The sequence below is a fragment of the Bidens hawaiensis genome, unplaced genomic scaffold (genome assembly GCF_021521415.1).
Source record: "Bidens hawaiensis isolate Kalapana, Puna unplaced genomic scaffold, B.hawaiensis_p1.1 tig00006387_1, whole genome shotgun sequence".
Classification (NCBI taxonomy): domain Eukaryota; kingdom Viridiplantae; phylum Streptophyta; class Magnoliopsida; order Asterales; family Asteraceae; genus Bidens; species Bidens hawaiensis.
In genome coordinates, this window is record NW_027491429.1 from 1,248,676 (window position 1) to 1,269,348 (window position 20,673).

The 20,673-nt window shown below is 33.2% G+C and overlaps 2 protein-coding genes and 1 pseudogene across 2 annotated transcripts; 2 read left to right on the forward strand and 1 right to left on the reverse strand.

Annotated features, from left to right (window-relative positions):
* Nucleotides 1-3,417: 3,417 nt before the first annotated feature.
* On the forward strand, nt 3,418-7,486 carry LOC143632378 (two-component response regulator ARR12-like). Its single transcript, XM_077100920.1, has 6 exons — nt 3,418-3,825; nt 4,409-4,561; nt 5,024-5,401; nt 5,487-5,563; nt 5,936-6,874; nt 7,133-7,486. Exons 1-6 carry the CDS (start codon nt 3,624-3,626, stop codon nt 7,202-7,204), a joined length of 1,821 nt encoding a protein of 606 aa, XP_076957035.1. The 5' UTR covers nt 3,418-3,623; the 3' UTR covers nt 7,205-7,486.
* A 1,436-nt stretch (nt 7,487-8,922) lies between these two features.
* LOC143632300 (uncharacterized) lies at nt 8,923-12,944 on the reverse strand. The gene is made up of 3 exons (XM_077100856.1): nt 12,661-12,944; nt 11,147-11,170; nt 8,923-9,364 (listed from the first exon to the last, which is right to left on the reverse strand). Exons 1-3 carry the CDS (start codon nt 12,854-12,856, stop codon nt 9,063-9,065), a joined length of 522 nt encoding a protein of 173 aa, XP_076956971.1. The 5' UTR covers nt 12,857-12,944; the 3' UTR covers nt 8,923-9,062.
* A 1,402-nt stretch (nt 12,945-14,346) lies between these two features.
* Nucleotides 14,347-17,147, forward strand: LOC143632301 (VAMP-like protein YKT61; annotated as a pseudogene).
* The last annotated feature ends 3,526 nt before the right edge of the window (nt 17,148-20,673 follow it).

Here is a 20,673-nt window from a genome sequence, read left to right on the forward strand (position 1 = left end):
AATCAACTTATCAATTATGCCAAGACATCAAAATGTGCTTAGGAATTCAATTTGGGGGGGGGGGGGGGGGTCGACACGTCTCATAATTATTAGTTGAAGATCAAGACTTGGTTTGAATCGTTAAAGTGCAATGCGAGGAATCAACACAAAACCAATATTTGCTAACTTGATCAACAACAATTTAGGTTGTGTACGAATATTGAAAAAGAGTAAACAATAATCCAATACGAACAATTAAGATATGGATAACAAAGGTAATGTGATACGTGAATGAAAAAAAAAAAATTGTTTTCTAAATTAATACCAAGATTTATAAAAATAGTTTTTTTTTATATAAAACAAAATTCATTTCCTCTATATATTATATATAACTTGATATAACTTTTATAAAATGAATATTTCTATAAACAAAGTAGCAAAAGTAGTTGTTTTGAATTTGAATTGTTATTCTAAAATAATCTCAAGAATTATAATAATATATTTCTTATAAACCAAAAATATTTTCCTTAAAATGTTTTATAAAACTTGGCAAAGTGTTTATAAAATTCAAATCTTTATAAAATATAGTAAACAAATAAATTCAATTTCAAGTTTCAATTTCAAAATCCATTAAATGGATAAGAGTAAAAAACTCTTTAGGAAATCATCGTTGTTGCTTTTGAAAATATAAAAGAAAGTTTTTACCATTTTGGTGTAAATAAGTATAATCTCAATACACATATTCTCAAAATAAAAACATCAGCTTTATAAGTGGAAATGACTTTAGAGCGTAAAAATGGTCAAGGACTTCTTCGTTATAAGCTGAAACGTGCAGGTCACGGTTGACCAGTTAATTCAAATCAACCGTTTAAATAACCGTTAGAAAAGCATAATGATTTTTCACTTTCGCTCATCATTGTCTTAAATAACACAGTCGTTTTATTCAACTTAACCCCCCCCCCCTTCTTACTCCAATCACATTAATAAATACATAGTTATCTTATTATACACCTAGATGACACAAATCTCCTTTACAAACAGCTAATGAAATTATGCAGCTTTCCTTTAAATATACATAAAAAAAATAAAAAAAAATATATATATATAAATTGACCAGGTGGGGATGGTGTTGTGGCCCTTTTGTCTATTGTAATGTGTAAAGATTTTTGTCTAGCGTCTTGGTATTGCTGGTCGGTCGGTCGGTCATGAAAAAATAATTAAGTTACTAATTAAGCACTATACCTAATTAAGCCTTAAAAATAACTTAAATGGCCTTTATTGTTTAACCATAAAAATGGAAAATAATATCATTTAACATTTTAAACTAATAGAAATCATTTAATCAAGATTCTGTCCTTGCACTTAAATTACGATATAAACCTTAATTGAAAAAGAATCATTTCACCATAAAAGCTTTTTAAAATATTATAACATGTTTATTACTATTTGAGTTGCATATGATTAATAGAACAAGTGGGCCCACTTGCACGATCAAATCAAATGGACGGCTAGGTGTTGCTTAATCCTGAGGTTTGTTTATTCTTTTGTTTTTTTGCAATGTTTTTATTTATTTTATTATTTTATATATTTAGCCAATTTAAGGCTATCAAATATGAATTTATTTATGGGAAAATTGATGTGACTCGTTACAAAAGTCACTTGGCACCAAACCATTTATTTGAACCAATAATTTTTTGAAATAGATTGGGTATCGAATTGGACAAATTTTGATGGTTAAAATATAACACGTTGTTTAAATGTTCTTTATTATTTGTTTCATATTATTATTTTAATTATAATACGTCCTTATAACTCAAATAAAACACACACAAAAATAAAATAAATAAACACAGGATTTGTTTTATTTGGTTTAAAAATAAAAGATAAAATAAAAATTATTTCAAAAGAAAAAAACTACAAATTTTTTTATGACCAAATATACATCTACCCCATCGATAAAATCTATTACGAATAATAATATAACGTATTTACATTTTTTTCCTTGTAATTAAAATAAACGAAGCAAAAACGTTATTGTTACCTGTTTTGCTAACGACATGTTGTAACATGTAAATAACTTGTTAGAATGTGACACGAAGACAGGGCTTCAAAAAACATTCTTCAACTTTAAATTAGTAAGCTACAACGAATGAACATGTAACTAACCAGTTTGATTTACCGTATCTACGTTAAAATCAGTCTGACCAGCCGTTTCAATAGGCTCTTAGATGATCAAGTTAGTTTCTTATTTATTAATTAGATGTTAGTATTTTAGCTTATGCCATTGATGAGATTCCTTAAAAGAAATATATTAACAACTTACAACAAACTTTTGACACCAAAAGTTATCACACTTCCATATATATCAATGAAAGCTAAGATGAGAAGAAAGAAGAAAAGAAAGACTCCATTATTTCTCAAGAATTACATTTATGGAAATATACCTTTACAAGAGGTGTATGCTTACATTGATGTTACCCAAAACAATAGTTTATTAAAAAGAAACTTTTTATTTCTGCAAAAGTGGGAAAACAAGAAAAAAGTGAAGCAAACTTTTTATTTTTTTATATTTTTTCAGTCGAAAGGCGTTCTTCATGAGAATTTGATTTTGTGGTAAGAATATATGCAGTGGGGGACTATAAATGAGACGATTTTCGACACGTTGTGTCATGTTAGCATATTACGATTTCATTTTAGGGGTGTAGTGGTTTTATTTTCCCATCACATCAAATATATCTCACACACATACTAATATAATAATATTAAACCAACAAACACCCTATGATGACAAATACACGTCCCCCCTCTTATCGCCTCGGTGCGGGGGGGGGGGGGGGGGTTCTCGCCCAATTTCGCCCTTATCGTCCCATATTTTCCAGCAACTACACCATGCCTAAGAGGTATGTCCTTAAAAGGGGACACAAGTTTGATTCATACATGGGCCAATTCGAAGGACATCCAGGTGAAGTGGCTAACAAGGGCTTTAACCCGAGTTCGAACCCGACAAGTAGAGGTGTATAAAACCGGTTTTTCCCCAAACCGAACTGGTTTTAGGAAAAAAAAAACAGGTTTGATTGTGAAAGAGCCGAATCGCTATACGAACCAACAAGTCGGTTCAGTGTAGCCGTTTAGGAACCGGTTTGACTGAAACCGGTTTTAGATGTGAACCGCTCCAGTTCGTTTCCGGTTAACCATATCCGATCCAATTTTTTTGTACATCTCTACTGTGACGAGGGTTTACAGATTTCATCCGATACCAGCACATCAGAGAGTTACGGTCTCATAACGATCAAGAATTCAACCTTAAAACATAACCTCAAAAAAATAAATTTACATGTAAAATTCTTCGCCGTTAAAAACAAAATATAAAATAAAATTGAAAGTCAGTCACTCTATTGTGGCCAATTACCATATCATTGTCAAGCTACTCCTAGTCCAAGTCACTATCTTGTTTTCTCTCTCTGTCTTCAAGATCCTGTTTTCTCTCTCTAATATCTTTAAATTCATTCTTATTTCTTTCTGGGTTTGTTTTGTTAAGTCAATACAAATGATAAAAATCCAACCTTTTTGAATCTTGTGGCGTTTCTTGAATCTTTTAACCATCTGGGTTGCTTTCTTTTATTATCTTTCAATCAAGAAACAAGATGACTGTAGAGGAAATTAGAGCCTCTGTGGGTGTTCATAATAATAATAATAATAATAATAATAATAATAATAATAATAATAATAATAATAATAATAATGAAATTGACAGGTTTCCAATTGGGATGAGAGTTCTTGCAGTTGATGATGATCCAACTTGTTTGAAATTATTAGATGGGCTTTTAAGGAAATGCCAATATCATGGTTTCTTTCTTTAATTCAATTCTAATTTCATCATCAATTTTATTTATTTATTTATTTTTTGTTATGAATCAAGATTAGGATTTTGAGCTTTTAAGGAAATGCCAATATCATGGTTTCTTTCTTTAATTCAATTCTAATTTCATCATCAATTTTATTTATTTTTTGTTATGAATCAAGATTAGGATTTTGAGCTTAAAGATTGTATTTTTAATATGTTTTCAACGGGTCGTGCACAGTAACTTATCGACGCCAAAGAACGGTAACTTTTTCAGTAGGATCGGGTTTGACACTCAAAAGGGGGTGGCGGCGCAGCTTGTTGCTCGCTTAACCACCTCTCTATTGTAATTTGGTTCTTTTATTTAATATATAATAGTCTAATTTATTAAAAAAAAAGTATGTATGTTTTCTTGAATCAAGATTAGGGTTTTGATTTTAAAGTTTATATTTTTAACATTTGTTCAAACTGTATCACCAAGTTTATATTTTTATTTCATTTTTTATATTTTCTTGATAAAATTTTGATTTGTTTTAGGGATTGATGTTAATCATTTTTTTATAATATTTTTCTTTTGTTTTTTTGCAGTTACAACTACAAATCAAGCAAGAACAGCATTAAAGATGTTAAGGGAAAACCGAAACCGGTTCGATCTTGTGATCAGTGATGTCCATATGCCAGACATGGATGGCTTCAAGCTTTTAGAGCTTGTTGGTCTTGAAATGGACTTACCTGTTATTAGTAAGTCTTTTGATACACTTTCTTTAATCAATAATTAGTGTTTTTTCAATTTTATGTGTTTATTGAGTTTTGAAGTCAATAAGTTAAAGATTAAGCTCAAAATTGATGTGGACTCCATTGTTTTTTTGAAAAGTAAGTGTTTTTAGAATGTTAGTTTGGTTGAGTGTTTGACCTAAAGAAGTCATACCTAATTACAAAAAAACTGCATATATGTGTGTTTGAAATTGGATATTGAGTTTTAAAGTCGATAACTGAAGCGAGCTCTGTTAGTTTTCGGAAAAGATTCAAACTTTTAGCTGGTCCGAGTCTCTGACCGGAAGAAAAGTCAAATTGGGCTAAGATTGAGGTCAAAGTTGAAATGGGTTTCATTAATTTTGTCAAAGCTTCATACTTTTTTGTCGGTTTGACCCAAGAAAGTCAAAGTATCTTAATGGCATCTAACATTTCTTAAAATTGTTACAGTGTTATCAGGAAACAGTGACCCGAAGCTTGTGATGAAGGGAATCACTCATGGAGCTTGTGATTACCTTGTGAAACCCGTTCGACTTGAGGAGTTACGTAACGTATGGCAACATGTTATTAGGAGAAAAGTCGAGTCAAAATCTCAGTCAAAGTCAAACAACAATCAAGAAAACCGGAACCATGAAGGTGGACAAGAAACGGGCAGTGGAGATCAAAATGGTAAAGTTAATAGAAAAAGAAAAGATGAAGACTTTGATGATTATGAAGATAACGGGAATGAAGATGATGATCCGTCAGCACAAAAGAAACCGCGCGTTGTTTGGTCCATTGATCTTCATAGAAAGTTTGTTGCTGCTGTTAATCAACTCGGCATTGAGAGTGAGTCATTTAAATATTTTTATAAATATATAAACTTGTTTTCTTGATATTTTTCTTATTTATATTTGTTTTTGTGTAATTGCAGAAGCTGTTCCTAAAAGGATTCTTGATTTGATGAATGTCGAAGGTCTTATGAGGGAAAACGTTGCAAGCCATCTTCAGGTTGGTCTAAACGGGTCAACCCGCATAACGTATTTAATAAACGGGTCGTGTTCAGGTTGGTTTATGGATAAACGGGTAGACCCACAAACTTGTTGAAAGTTGTGATACACATGAATTTCACAAGAAACGTAACAGGTCGTGTTCAGGTTCGGCTCTGGATAAACGGGTCGACCCGCAAAATAATTATAAAAAAAATATTAAAATAGATTATAAATATTAATTTCAGCCCGTTTAGTTAACGTCCCTGCTTCAACTCATTTAACCTGCCAAACACGTTTAGATAAACAGATTATGGGTCATGTAAGGATTATACGGGTCGCATTCGGGTTAACAAACAATGGTTTTTAATTTTTTCATTCTATTTTTTTACAGAAATATCGGCTTTACTTGAAACGAATCAGTCAACAACAAAACATGGTGGTTGCGTTTGGCGGTTGCAACGACACGTCTTATAATATGAGAATGGGTCCATTTGACGGGCCCGGTGACTTCCGTTCATTAATGGGCTCAGGAAGAATGTCGACAGCTCAGTTACCATCATATTCATCTTCTGGTATGCTCGGTAGACTCAATAGTGCAACAGGGATGACCCTGCACAGCCTCACGAGCCCGACCTTGATCCAACCGACCCACACCCAAAACTTGACCGGCCCGGTCAACTCACTCAACAAGTTCCAACCCGTCGGATTACCACCAAATCACCAGCCCACGAGTCTTCTTCACGGCATTCCAACTTCGTTTGACCTTGGTCAACTTCAACAGAATAATAACAAACCGAATAATACCCACCTCCCGGATTTCAACCCCATTGATCAATCTCGAGTATTTAACGGGTCAAACACATTTTCAACGTTAGGGAGTGATTCTTGCTTGAATATTGTTTCAAGTAGTTCAACTTTTCTTGACGTTCCACCGCCAATGAGTGAGACGTTCCATGACCAAATGCCGCCAATGATGGCCGACACAATGACCACGTTCGGTTCTAATATTACTAGCATGCCATCGATACCCCTTGACAGTCAAAGTCAAAGGGTTGCACAGTATGGTAAACAAAGTTACGGGCAGTACTCAAGCAACGGTTTTAGCAGTTTAGCCACTGCAGCACCGCCAGCGAATGGTGGTGGTTTGGGTGGACCGGTGAGTCAGTCGAATGACCTGATTTGTGGGGCCTACAATAAGTCAAATGGCAATGGTACAGTGGCTAATACTAAGCTGAAAATGGGATCCGGTGAAAACTATTTACCAAGTGGATTTGTTGCAAACAACGGTTATGACTCGTTGGATGATCTTATGAATGGAATGATGAAACGGGTATGATCTATTTTTATTTTATTTTATGTTAAGTTAATAATCTTGCAGGGACTAAATTTAGTGTTTTAATTTTTTAATGGACTAAAAGTTTGTATATTAAGTTATAACTTTCATACATATACATTTAAATACATTGTTGCGATGTGTTTATTTTTATCTATATTGCGATATAAATTTTAATATAATTTTTTTACTATTTTTATCTATAGTATACAATCGTCATTTAACTAACTAAATGAACTCTAAATATTTTTTCAGGAGCAGGATCCAACGCTGACGATCGATGGAGAATTTGGATTCGACCCATATTCCTTCGGATCATGTATATGATGATGATATGGTAAATTAGCTCTCGATCCTAGAGAACGGTAAAAAAGGCTGCAATATGACAAACTAGGTTTTATTTAAATGAGAAGTTTGTATCCATATGTAATTTATTTTCGGGGACTTTTATATTATAAACTTGTAGCCGGTTTTCTATCGCGGGTTCGCACTATTTTTAGATTTTTATCTATTTTTAGGTAGTGTTTATGAATTTTATGGTTAGATGCAAAGAACCGTTTTTTCTGGTTATCTTGTTGGTTCCTAGAAACCAGAAGTTGGGGAACCGATTATATCCGCTTGACTGATTGTTCGACCTTCATGACGAACACAATCTTGTTTTTAATATTTGATTTTAAATACATAATGTAACCAAAATTTGGATATGTTTTTTTTGATGGATTTTGACCTAAAGTAGAGTTTTTATTTATTTACATTTATTTTTTATTTTTGTTGCAAAGTTATGTTATATTCATTATTAACTAATTAAAGTTTAGTATAGCTATCACTAATAATCCAATATTTTGTTAAAGAATTGTGGTTAATGGCAAAGATATGATTGACTTATAAAGGCCCAAGCTGATAATATGGTGAATTGATATGTCAAATTGACCAAAAATGCTTTCAAAAAATCAGGTATACTTTTATGAGTGCATTTGAACTTAATAGTACTTGTCAAAAATGTTTTCAAAAAGTCAATTATACTTTTATATGAGAAGTGAATTATGGATAATGAAGCAATCAAGCAAATAGGTTGAGCTGATTGAGGTTGTGTTTGTTTTTGATTTAAACGTCCGCAATAGGCTTATGTCTGCGGACGCACAGACATAAGCCTCTGAAGACAGTTTGTTAAAAAAAAAAAGATCTGAAAACTGCTTTTATGGTCTTAAAAGAACTATGATTCATGCCCCTATCTTGATTAGATGCGTTGATAGACGCGTGTGTACCTGTAAGTTATTTTTAAATTGCATTCCAAACTTGTTTAATATATTTACATGTACAAAGCTGAATTGGGCCCAAGTGTAGAAGAGCGGGCCATGGTGTTTCTGTAGGCCCAAGATCACGCTTCAAAAAGGGCTGCACGAAAATGGGCATAACTTGGGCTATGAGTCTCCGTTTCAGGCGTGCTACTAGTCAAAACGACCGTTGGAACGTGGGCCACATTGTGGTAACCACCGTAGGCGGGTTATCCCATTTAATTTTCCGAAATAAGGCTTCTAGATACACTTTTGGGCCACTTTTGTGTTTTTCGTCTAGTTTTCGGGTTTTGTTTTGGGCTGTTGTTGGGCCTTTGGTTGTTTGTGTTGGCCCAAACCTATTTTGGATTCTCTATTAATATGTTATGAATGTCTTTTGTGACTGATCATTGATTATAATTGAATAAAAAAACTTTTGCTTTTCAAATTTCTGACTTTTGGGTCGAATTTGGGGGTTTGGGAAATGTTCATCACGGGTATTCGTAGAATCAACGTGATTTGCCTTCTTTCTGTATTAGCCCGCTGCATCAAAAGCATATATGTATTGTTTGGATATACATTTTAATAATTTACTATATATACCTTGGTCATCACATAAAAACTTTAAAAACTCACAAACATCCCCACAAAATTTAGCCAAACATGAACCCCATATAACATAACAAGACAAGCTTGAAAGCAACATAATATTATCAAATCATGCAACTTATATATATGAGTGATTACTTACTCTTGACTCTTGAGGGCAAATTTGGCTCCCTTACTAACAAAACTACTATAAAGTATCTACATAACTTAACAAAGTACAACAACGATAATAATCAAGAACCGCGATATAAGAAAGAATAACGTAAACACGCCCGAAAAATAATAACAACTTGGTAATAAAATCATTCGCCTTCCCAACCGAGTTGTCTAGCTCGTCTTTCCCACAATAAAGTTACCTTCTTTTCTTGTCTCATTAATGCTTCGGCTTGTTCTCGTGCTTGTTCACACGTTTCAGTAGCCGTGTTGCATTTCTCAGCCTCTTTTTGATATTGAGCTGCCACTCTTCTCGCTTCACCAAATGTTATATTCAGATGGCGCATATGTTCTTCACCAACCGTTTCTTGTAGTTTTAATTCTTCTGATAGTAAATCGACAAACTGTTTTTCCATTTCTTGTTTTAGATCCGGATCATCTTTCCTGCAATCTGGAAGTGAAAAAAAGGTGTTTATAACCGACATACACTAGAATGGTAACATCAAAATTTGTACATGAAGAGCAACGTGGATCAAGTTTGTTTGCAGTTAATTATTGATCCAACAAGCTTAACGGGCCGTTGAATATGTTGACTTTCATTGATTAAGGAGTACAAAAAGTTGTTTGAATAGAAATACAAGTTGCAAATTGGTACCCGGAAATTATTTTTAGGTTATATTGCACGAAAATGCATCTAACTTAACCCATAATATTATCGAGTATGTATTGGAATTCATAACTTACCTTTTGATGTAAACAACTATTCCAACTTTCTACATGGAAAAGTATCCAGCTTTACATCATTTACATCAAAAGTCAAGTTTAAAAGTTCGGTTATACAAAAATGTAAGTTTTAAAGTCCTATACTGCAGGGGCGGACATACCTTATGCGGAGCCGTAGCCTCCGCTACGGCTCAATTTTTTATGGGTAGTGTAATAAAAAAAAATTGGCCGATTTTCGTGTTTCGTTACAGATGGAAAAAAATAACGTTCCGGCTAAGATTTTAAGCCCAACTAATATATGTTTTAAACCCAATCAAAAGATAAAGCCCAAACAAAAAAACCCATTAACCCAACCCAACCAACCCATTAACCCACCTTTCACAAGAAAATTAAGATGTTAGATATGAGGGAAAGTTATGGTAATCAAAGAAACCGGAAGTATGCCATTACTAATCGACATCATTTTGAGGTTGAAGTTTTTAATATGGTCTTGGATATGCAAATTTAAGAACTTGGAAATAGATTTAGTGAGGTCTCAACTACTTTGTTAGAAAATATGTCGGGTTTAAATCCTTGGTTTTCCAAGTTTGACATATATAAGATAGTGGCTTTTTCATAGATGTATCCGAATGATTTTACTAACGAAGAAAGAGGGTGTATTCCGGGTGATCTTACGACCTTTTATTACACTTGGTGGAATGGGTGATCTTGCTCGTGTAATGGTGGAAACCGGAAAACACACAACTTTTCCTTTGGTTTATCGGATATTGAAGCTAGCATTGGTTTTACCGGTTGCAGCTACTGCAACCGTTGAAAGATGTTTCTCTAAAATGAAGCTTATCAAGACGGATTTGCGCAATCGAATGGGTAATGAGTATTTGAACAATGCTTTAGTTTGTGCGGTCGAAAGAGAAACGTTTGATAAAGTAAATGAAGAAGATGTAATGGCTCGGTTTCAAGCTATCAAAAACCGAAGAGGAGATATTTACAGCCCAACCTAGATCCGCCATTGTTGGGTCGTTAACCTGGTTAGTTTAAATTTATTTGTTGTCGTGTTCTTTATATTTGTTTCGTTAACATTGTATTAAATATGGGGAAAAAAAATTTTTGAGCGCTCCGGCTCGGTTTCAAGTCTAGATCCGCCACTGCCTATACATACGATAAGAAAAGGTGTTTATATGTATAAATTTCTATGTAGTTTGCCCAACTATCTAATATTACCTAAATGAAAATTTTGTAAACTTCAAAACTTCTCTTGGTGATCTTAAACTAGGGTGAACTAATAGAAATCATAAGTTTAAATATTTTGAATGATGCAAGTCATAAGTTTGACCTTGAATAAGTTTAACCATGCGATGAAATACGTTTCATAATGAACAGAAACTCAGGTATATCTAAGATATTATTTCTTACTTTAGTACCCGAAAAAATTTTCCTTTTCAGTTATATGACAAACATCTTTAATCCAATCATTATTCAATTCAATTAATTGTTAAGAATGAGCATGTACCTGTAACTGAAAGATTGGCCAAGCCTGCAATATATGAAAAGAAACAATAATTAATATTGAAAACAAGAATACATCATCCAAATCAATTTTTATAATGTATGTTCAACATATTCAAAATTCTAGCTTTGTAAAATGGAAAGAAGAGATCAAACATATTATTTACAAAATAACTAACTTTATATTCATTAATATGAATACTTTATATCAAAATCTGTAGAAATCTGAAATCCCATATCAAATACAGTCTAATCAAGCAGGAAAATGAGAATAATAGGGGTGCAAACGAGCTGAGACGCTTACGAGCTACTCAAGATCGTATCGATAAGAAGCTCGAAACGAGCCGAGTCCGAGCCTCATATAAAGCTCGTTTAGTTGAGCTCGACCCTTGTATGGGAAGCTAGTTAAGCCTAATGCAATTTAAGTTTTTAGCTCTTTGGACTTCCATGTATTAATTTCACACTACACAGCCCAGTTAGAGCCGAGCATTGGCTCGTTTAAGGTCCTGCATATGAGCTCGAGCCAAGCTTAGGGTCATTTAGTTTTTTCTCAAGACTTATAAAGAAGAACTATATATATATATATATATATATATAAATTGATTAATTAATAAATGACAAACGAGGGGAGCCCGAGCTTGTAAAAACGACTCACGAGCCAAGCTCAAGCTTTAGAAAAAAAGCTTGAAACGGGCTGAATTCGAGATCTTGTAAGTCAAAACGAGCTGAGCTTGACCCTAGTTGAGCTTGGGCTTGCCTTGGCTCGTTTTATAATCTCATAAAATATGGAAATATTGCATTAAAAGTCAGATAAAAGAGTGGTTCTATCCTAATTTTCAGATCAATTACAGCCTAAATCAAACAAACAAGAAAACAACAATACCCAGATCAAGATTGGGTTTTTTTTTGCATCAATCACTAAAAGTTTAAACTGGGCATTAATCTTTTTATCCTAATTGTGTAACAACATAAGCAAACAATGAATTTGGTATCAAAAAGCAAGAAACTTTGTTAATTATCAGATCAATTACAGACTAAATCAAACAAGAAAATGACAATACCAACATCAAAATTAGGCCCTTTTGCATCAATCACTAAAAAACTAAACTGGGTTTTAATCTTTTTACCCTAATTATACAACACAAACAAACTACAAATTGGGTATGCAAAATCAAACAATCTTGGATCAAGAAAATGACAACACCCAGATCAAGATTGGATTTTTTATTGCATCCATCACTACAAAACTGAACTGGGTTATAATCTTTTTACCCTAATTATACAACAACACAAACAAACAATGAATTTGGTCTCAAAAAGCCACAAACTTTGTTAATTATCAAATAAACAAGAAAATGATAATACCCAAATCAAGATCAGTTTTTTTTTTTTTTTTTTGGTATCAATTACTACAAAACTGAAAAGGGTTTAAATCATTTTACCCTAATTATGCAACAACATAAGCAAACAATGAAATTGGTATAAAAAAGCAACAAACTTTGTTAATAATTAATTTACCAGGAGCAAGCTTAATGAGTGAGAGAGGTGGAGGACAATCACAGACACAAGGAGCACAAGAAACTGCAGATCCTGGTTTCATATTGAAACCTCTTTTGAGTCTCCAATAAAGAGCTGGCCCAGATACACACAGTGCTGATATCACAGCAAATGTTACCAGACAACACCGGATACATGATCCAGATCTTCTTGTCATGTTTGTTTGGTTTCTTGATGGATCTTTATTGTTTGGTTTTGGTTATTTGTGTTAATTATTGTTGTTGGGTGTGTGAGATCTAGTGGAGTAACATGGTGTGAATGCAAAATGTTGTGGGTTGGTTGAAAAACACCTATAATTACATGACCCGACCCGACCCGACCCGACCTGACCTGATAATGAACAATATAGTTTTCGATATAAGACTTGTATTGGTTTAACTACATGACCCTACCCGACCTGACCCGACATGATCTGATAATGACCAATAAGGTTTTCGATTAAAGGATTTGTGTTGGTTTAACTAGGGTACGGGGTCGAGTTCGGCCGATTTTTATATAGGTTGAACCGATAGCCATGTTTTGAACTTTTGTTGAAATATAATATGAACCTAGCGGTATTCACGGTTTTACAGGTTTAACGGATGTTCAAACACCCTTATCACTTTTTACATACACCTTCTATACGAGTTGTATAGAGTCACACATCTCGTATGACTTTTCCATATCTGACACTGTATAGAGATGTCAAACATCTTGTTGATTGGGCTTTTATACAAGTCATATGGATATACGACTTGTATGAAAGTAAAACTATTTTGGGTGCGCATGATTCTCTGGGTTCGCGCGGCGAAAAATATATGACGCGATATAACTGGGATAAATAATCGTTCTAAGCTAGTACTTGGAAAACTAGTCGTTCAACCCATAAAAAATTAAAAGGTTGAAGTTGTATAAACATACGACTTGTATAAGTTTGCATGAGTTGTATGGATGTCATCCGAGTCATTTGAAGTCGGTCAACAAATTATGACAAAACTTATTATAATAACCATTACAGTAAAAAAAAAAATTATAAAGCAATTGACATTCTGATCTAATGCATGGGAGTAATAATTAAGGCTTGAGATTCTCTGAGGTCTCATGTTCAAAACCTAAATCAAGTAAAATTTCCTGAGTTTGAAACCCTGAACAGATTGTCGGTGATAAGCCGGAGGAAGGTGAGTCTAACGTCAACTCATCATGCCCTGGGCGACACATGTGCTACAATGGTCGGGCGTGATCCCGTAGGTTTTCCCAAGTGATGTGTTTCAAGCATTTTTTCTCAGGAAGGCTCGCTCCGGTATTGCATGGTTCCAAACACTGTTATAAAAAATAAAAACTATATTATCTTTTTCTTTTTTTCCTATACAAAGCATTTCCATTTTTATATACTTAAGCATAATATAATAATGCCCCATTTTCTAACTGTAAATTAGCGACGAAACAAACAAACAAACATTAATTAACACGATCTCAAAATTCGGTAGCCATTGTTTCCGATTCACGTCACCTTCCAAATTCAATCTCGAAACACCATCTGATCGTTCGTTCACAAACAGGTAAAATTCATTTCTTCTGAATCAAACGAATACTCGTCGTAAATTTAAAACAATTGTTGTTGTCGCAAATTTACATTTTACAAAACTTTTGTATAGGAGAGATTAGAGAATGAAGATCACAGCGTTAGTTGTGTTGAAATGTAATCCGATACCGGCCGGTGTGGACCCGGTGATACTTGCAAACGCAACGGACGTGAGGCACTTTGGTTATTTTCAGAGTCACCGTCCGCCAGTTTATTGTTTTCGTCGGTAGGACCGTCGCTAAACGCACGCCGCCTGATCAACGCCATGCCATACCGTCCAACACGAAGGTAGGTGCTTTCCATCTCACCAGGCTCGCCTCGTTTATTATTTATTAATTAATAATATTTTTATTTTTTGTTTCTAATTATTTTTATATATTTTAAGAAACGAGACTAAGCTCAAAGTTAATGTATATAGAAATCCAAAGAGTTAAAAGTTAGAAATACTTTAGGCTAGTGAAGGCTTGACGAGCCAAAACGAGCCTCACATACACAGCTCAAGCTCGGGATCGATAACTAATTGGGCTTTATTTGAGGCTTGGGCTTGACTTATTTCGAGATCTTTTTCTAAAGTTCGAGTTCGGCATGTGAGTCGTTTTTTTAAGCTCAGGCTCGGCTCATTTATTATTTATATATTAATTTTATTTTACGTTTTTGATTATTTGTATATAATTTGAGAAAACCTTAAATGAGGCTAAGCTTGGCTCGAGCACGTGTACTACCTTATACGAGCGAAAGTTCGGCTTACAGTGTGAAATTAATACATAGAAGTTCAAAAGAGGTAAAACTTAAAAATACCATTTGGCTCAATGAGCATACAATACAAAACTCGAGCTTGGGCTCGATTACTAAACGAGCTTTATATGAGGCTCGAGCTCGGCTCATTTCGAGTGTTTTATCAATCCAATCTTTAGTAGCTCGCGAGAAGCTAAGCTTGTTCGCACTCCTAATTTTTAAATACTTTGAGAAAAACCATAAATAAACTGAGCTCGTGTAGTACTTTAAACGAGCCAAAGCTGGACTCGAGCTCATGCAGTACCTTAAACGAGCCAAAGCTTGGCTTGAGCTTGGATGTACAATGTGAAATTAATGCATAGAAGTAAGTAAAACTTCAAAAAAATAATAATAAAAAAAATAAAAAATAAAAAAACAAAAAAATAAGGCTCGTTAAGGCTTGACGAGCCTCACATACAAGGCCTGAACTCGGGCTTGATAACTAAATGAGCTTTATTTGAGGCTCGGGCTCGGCTTGTTTCAAGCATTTTAGTGATCCAATCTTGAGTAGCTGGCTAGCAACTCCGCTCGTTTGCACCCCTATATATATGCAATGTATTTTGTGCATTTAGCTAATTGCATATATAATTTGGATGTCAGAATATAAGGTGCATTCATATAACAGAAATGGGCTATGTGTTGTGGGCTTCATGGATGATCATTATCCAGTTAGAAATGCATTCTCTGTGCTAAACCAAGTGAGTTCACATAATCATATCATAATATATAACTAAACTTTAATAAGTAACCAAAGATCATATAATCTGACTACATATATTGATCAGGTAATAGATGAATATCAGAAGAAACATGGTGATTCATGGAAGAGTATACAAGCGGATAAAACCGATCAATGGCCGTATCTTAATGACGCTTTAAGCAAGTTTCAGTACGTTTTGTTGTTCTAATGTTGCAACTCGATGCGGTTATTATATGATCTTGATTCTTTTTTCGACGTTCAGGATCCTGCTCAAGAGGACAAGCTGTTGAAGATTCAGAGGGAGTTGGATGAAACCAAGATTATCCTTGTAAGCATGTATTCATTTTTAACTTTTTGTTGCCGGCTTAACGGATGTGGAGGCCTAAATCAAAACAAGATTTTGGGGCCTTTTCATAACAATTGTTAAGAAAAAAAAATGATTATTACAAGTTTTAAACTCATAACCTATACTTTAGTAACAACCAAACCTACCACCACACCAATACATTACTTTGAGTTTACAATACCCATTATAACATATCTATATATAATGTTTTTTTTGGATTTGGAGGCCTTAACTGAGTGGGGGCCTAAAGCCCTAACTTGTTTTCGCTGTCCCACGAGCCACCCCTAGGTGTGCATGAGCCGGTTTGGTTCGTTGGTTTTGGGCTAAAACCTAACCAAAAACTGAAATGTCGGTTTCTGAGTTTATAAACACCTTTCGGTTTTGCCATTTGGGCCAAAAAAAATAAGTTCAGTTTGGTTATTACGGAAACATAAAACCAAACCGTCGGTTTTTGTTTAGGTTCAGTTCGTTCGATCTGGCTTTTTCGGTTTCATGCGCACCCCTACATTTTGTATGCTCATATGATATAATGCATGGCCGTCTCCGAGAATCGTTAAAAAAATTTGGGCTGACGGTGAAAAAAATTTGGGCCTTGAGTAAAAGGGTTTTTTATTGGGTTCAAACGATAAAATTTTAAATGGGCTTAATTTAGTTGAGTAATTGGATTTAAACATTAAGAACATATATATTTTTTAAAAATAAAAATATATAAATTTATTAAAAAAAATGAAAAATTCGGGTCTATCGGGGTTATAAATGATATCTGATTGTTATTTACAGCATAAAACGATTGATAGTGTTCTTGAAAGAGGCGAAAAGCTTGACAGTTTAGTCGAGAAGAGTTCAGATCTCAGTGCAGCTTCACAGGTGCGTGTTTTCGCGTTAAAATTGCTTATTATTAATGCCACATGGTTATCGAAAACCGAGATAATAACAGAAAATGCCTTGTTACTTGTTGGTTGTGAAACAGATGTTCTACAAGCAAGCAAAGAAATCCAATCAATGTTGTACCATTTTGTGAAGTGGTTATGAACTTATGAGCCTTAAGATATTAACTTTTGTGAGGTTAATCTTTCTTGCTTTTCATATAGACAAACAAGGTGCTGGTTATTATGTATTGTTTTATTGTTATATTTAGACATTTATATTCTTGTAACTAGAAATTAAATTAATAATCATACAAAATTAAATTTAATCACATGCAGCAAAAGTAGTGATCAAGCATACACTTGTTCAATGTTCAAGTTATAATTTTATTTTATTTTTATTCTTTTTATCTTGGGCTGAATATCAACTCGCAAATGGAGATCGGTTTTGGTTGAATATGAGATCAGTTTTCAAGTACCGATCGAACTAAACACGAACTAAACAACGAACTCTTGTTCATATTAATCAGAAAATATAACTCAAAAAACTGAAGTTTCCGATCCGCACCGGTGTTGAAACTTCAAGCGTTCATTACTTGTAGTGCAAAATAAATGCACCCTCTAGTAAGATATACATTTCTCATCCATGAACATAGAAGTGATTTAAAATGGTATGTTTGACATTTTTGTATATATTATTATTACATGTATTCGTCCAGGTTGCGGTGCGCGCATATAATATAATGTATATATGTGTGACTCCTCGGGTGGGCAAAAGTGAAATTGCACTAATTTTGACGTTATTTTACTAATCTCGTGAAAATAAAGTTAAAAGTGGCAGAAGGTTAATTAACATCATGTGGTGGCGTTGATAGCCGAAAGACAAGGGTACATGCACCAATCGGCGGTGTCCTGATGGTCGAGTGTTATATGCCTTATGTCCAAGGCTTGATGCAAAACTACTATCGAGCCGGGGGTCTCACTGGAAGCAGTCTCTCTATTCCTATGGGGTAGAGGAAAGGTTATCTACATACCCTCCTCAGACCCTACCATAGTTTTGCTATTGGTGGGATATACTTAGGACGATGATGATGATCTGTTATTATTACATGTATGATTTCAATTTGTTAAATTTTGAGGCCTTTTAGTCATCTTATAATATTTGACCTATAAAAACAATTGTATAAATAGACTGGAACTTAATGAAAAAAAATATAAATATTATAGAGAAATACAGAAACATTTTTATAAATAGACGAAATTAATGAAAAAAAATATAAATACAAGAGAAATAACTTTCTTTCCACAAGGTCGATTGGGTGACCAATACAAACTTTCAAGATGGCAACGTTTTTTTACACCATGGATTGTCTCAATGCATCATATAGATAGAAAGATCAGAATCAAGTTGAAGTTACTAAATAATATATTGATATGTGATGTATAATTGTATATATTATTGTTTATTGTGTGTCATGGAGTCTCTTCTCCTTGTAAGTTTATTAAGTTCGTTTGATTATATGAAAAGCGTTGAGGGTTGCCACCCCAATATATCGTGTTCATTTGTATGTTCGTTTGTTTGATATGTCTGGGCTAATAGTATCAAAGTGGACCGAACAGTTCGTTTATTATAGTTAACTTAGACCATACCAATAGCTTGTGACGAGTGAGATTTTGCCGTGTATCCGTTAAAGAAAGGGCAACGACGTTAAGTTTTTATCAGATGGATGATGTTTAAGTCAGGGAAAAGTCGTAGTAAAACAAGTGTGGGGTTAAATCATCGTAAAATAACTTTAGTATTGTACCAAAATTTTAATGGGGTAGAGACTTAAACAAAACAGAATCCAAAAATTTGAGAAAATAAATGGCTGATATGCAAGACTTGAATGAAACTAACTCACTTGATGGAGGAGGGCTTTACCAATTGAGTCAGATTAATATTATTAAACATTAAGAATTTGTATCTATATAAACAAGGACATAAAAATCTTACGTGTCGCGATGTGGTTGCTTCCACTTTTTTTTAAGTCACCAGATTTGCTTGATTTTTAAATGGAGGCTTCTCATGCATTTGACCCGAATTCATGGGTATGGGTCTTACCAAACCCAGATATTCCTTAAACAGGTTATAACATCTCATTAAATTAAAATTATTCTCACCAAATTATTGATGTAAAAATCTTATAAAATAGGATATAATACAAATTAATATCTTATTTATTTTAAAATAGATATATATATATTATTTAAATTAAAAAACCAATTTGATAGTAAAAAAATAAACGGGTATTGAGTCTCATCAAACCATAAGTATATTATTAACTTTCATAAATATTATTTATAATTAAAAAACCAATTTTATAGTAAAAAAAATAAACGGGTCTTGAGTCTCATCAAAACCATATAGCTTTTAAACCGGGTTATAACTTCTCATTTATTTGTGAAACAATTTATCATCAAACTATAAATATATTATTAACTTTCTACAAAAAAAAATCAAAAAATAAATAAATATTAGAACAAACAATATAAAACAACCCCCGTAATACGAGAGATACAAACTAGTATTATATATATCATAATGCGAGAAACTTTATGTGCCTCAAAAAAGTGAGAGGCCTTGGGCCATCATTTTAACCGCCCGCCTCTATCGGTTGGGCCTGATTGTGTGTGTTAGTATTAGAGTCCATGAGACTCAGGTTCGAATTTTTTTTTTTAAACAGTTTGATATGTTATTTTTCTATATTGTTATCTTGAGAGAGGCGGGCCCTGAATACACTTTTACATTTATTAGGATTAAAATTTAAAACTTACATAACTCATTTGGCTTCTTAAAAGTTTTCGATCCAAAAATGGTTGTTTTGTTTTTCAATAGCCCTATGCTTATTTACACCAAAATAGCTAGTGTGAGTGTAACAATATATTAATAATAATATAATATAACTATTTAAAAAATTGATCGATGGATAACATAACGACATGGTATGTATGGATCAATGTGATCAACTATTGAGGAACATGTAACTTTTGTTTGGTCTTTAATTACACATAACAACACGCGTTAAATATACATTACATGTATGAAAGTTAGTATGAATAAGAATTTAAAAGAAATAGAAATAAGATGAAAAAGATTTGAATAATTAAAAATTTAAAATCACATCTTAGATACTTTTGATACGTATTGGTTTAGAAACACAAGGCCTTATATATGACTAATTTGTAGACCAAAAAATAAAGAATTCTCTTTATTAAAATGATCGAGGATAAAATAATTTCATGTAGTTTAAAACAAATCAATTCAAGACTCACATACGTACGTATCAGATATAAAATTTAAAAATAATTCAATAATGAAAAGAATTAAAGAAAAAACGGATGTTGAAGATTTAATAATAAAATTTAGAGGTATACATGATATTTTATCATGAAAGTACTAATTGTTGTTGTTATTATTATTAAATATTATTATTATTCAACTGAAAATTATAAGGTTGGGCCCATGCATCCTCTGATCGATCAAACTTTGATCTGCTGGTGTTATTGAACTCATACCATATTAGAATACATGTAAAATTTCTGTATGGTTTTCAGTTTTTCTAAATGAATGTAAACCTAAAAAGACCCACTGGCACTGGAGTTCAACTGTCAAAAATTTAAGGAGGAAAAATGAGACATGGACATCATAGTCATATCCTAGGAAAGAGTGATCGATGTATTATGACAT

Excerpts from the sequence above, each read along its gene's own strand:
- LOC143632300 (XM_077100856.1), bottom strand. The coding sequence starts at position 12,856 with ATGACAAGAAGATCTGGATCATGTATCCGGTGTTGTCTGGTAACATTT. Across the intron at positions 11,171-12,660 it reads ACTCATTAAGCTTGCTCCTG|GCTTGGCCAATCTTTCAGTT; the intron begins GTAAATTAATTA and ends CATATATTGCAG. Across the intron at positions 9,365-11,146 it reads GGCCAATCTTTCAGTTACAG|ATTGCAGGAAAGATGATCCG; the intron begins GTACATGCTCAT and ends TTTCACTTCCAG.
- LOC143632378 (XM_077100920.1), top strand. The coding sequence starts at position 3,624 with ATGACTGTAGAGGAAATTAGAGCCTCTGTGGGTGTTCATAATAATAAT. Across the intron at positions 5,564-5,935 it reads ACGTTGCAAGCCATCTTCAG|AAATATCGGCTTTACTTGAA; the intron begins GTTGGTCTAAAC and ends ATTTTTTTACAG. Across the intron at positions 6,875-7,132 it reads TGAATGGAATGATGAAACGG|GAGCAGGATCCAACGCTGAC; the intron begins GTATGATCTATT and ends ATATTTTTTCAG.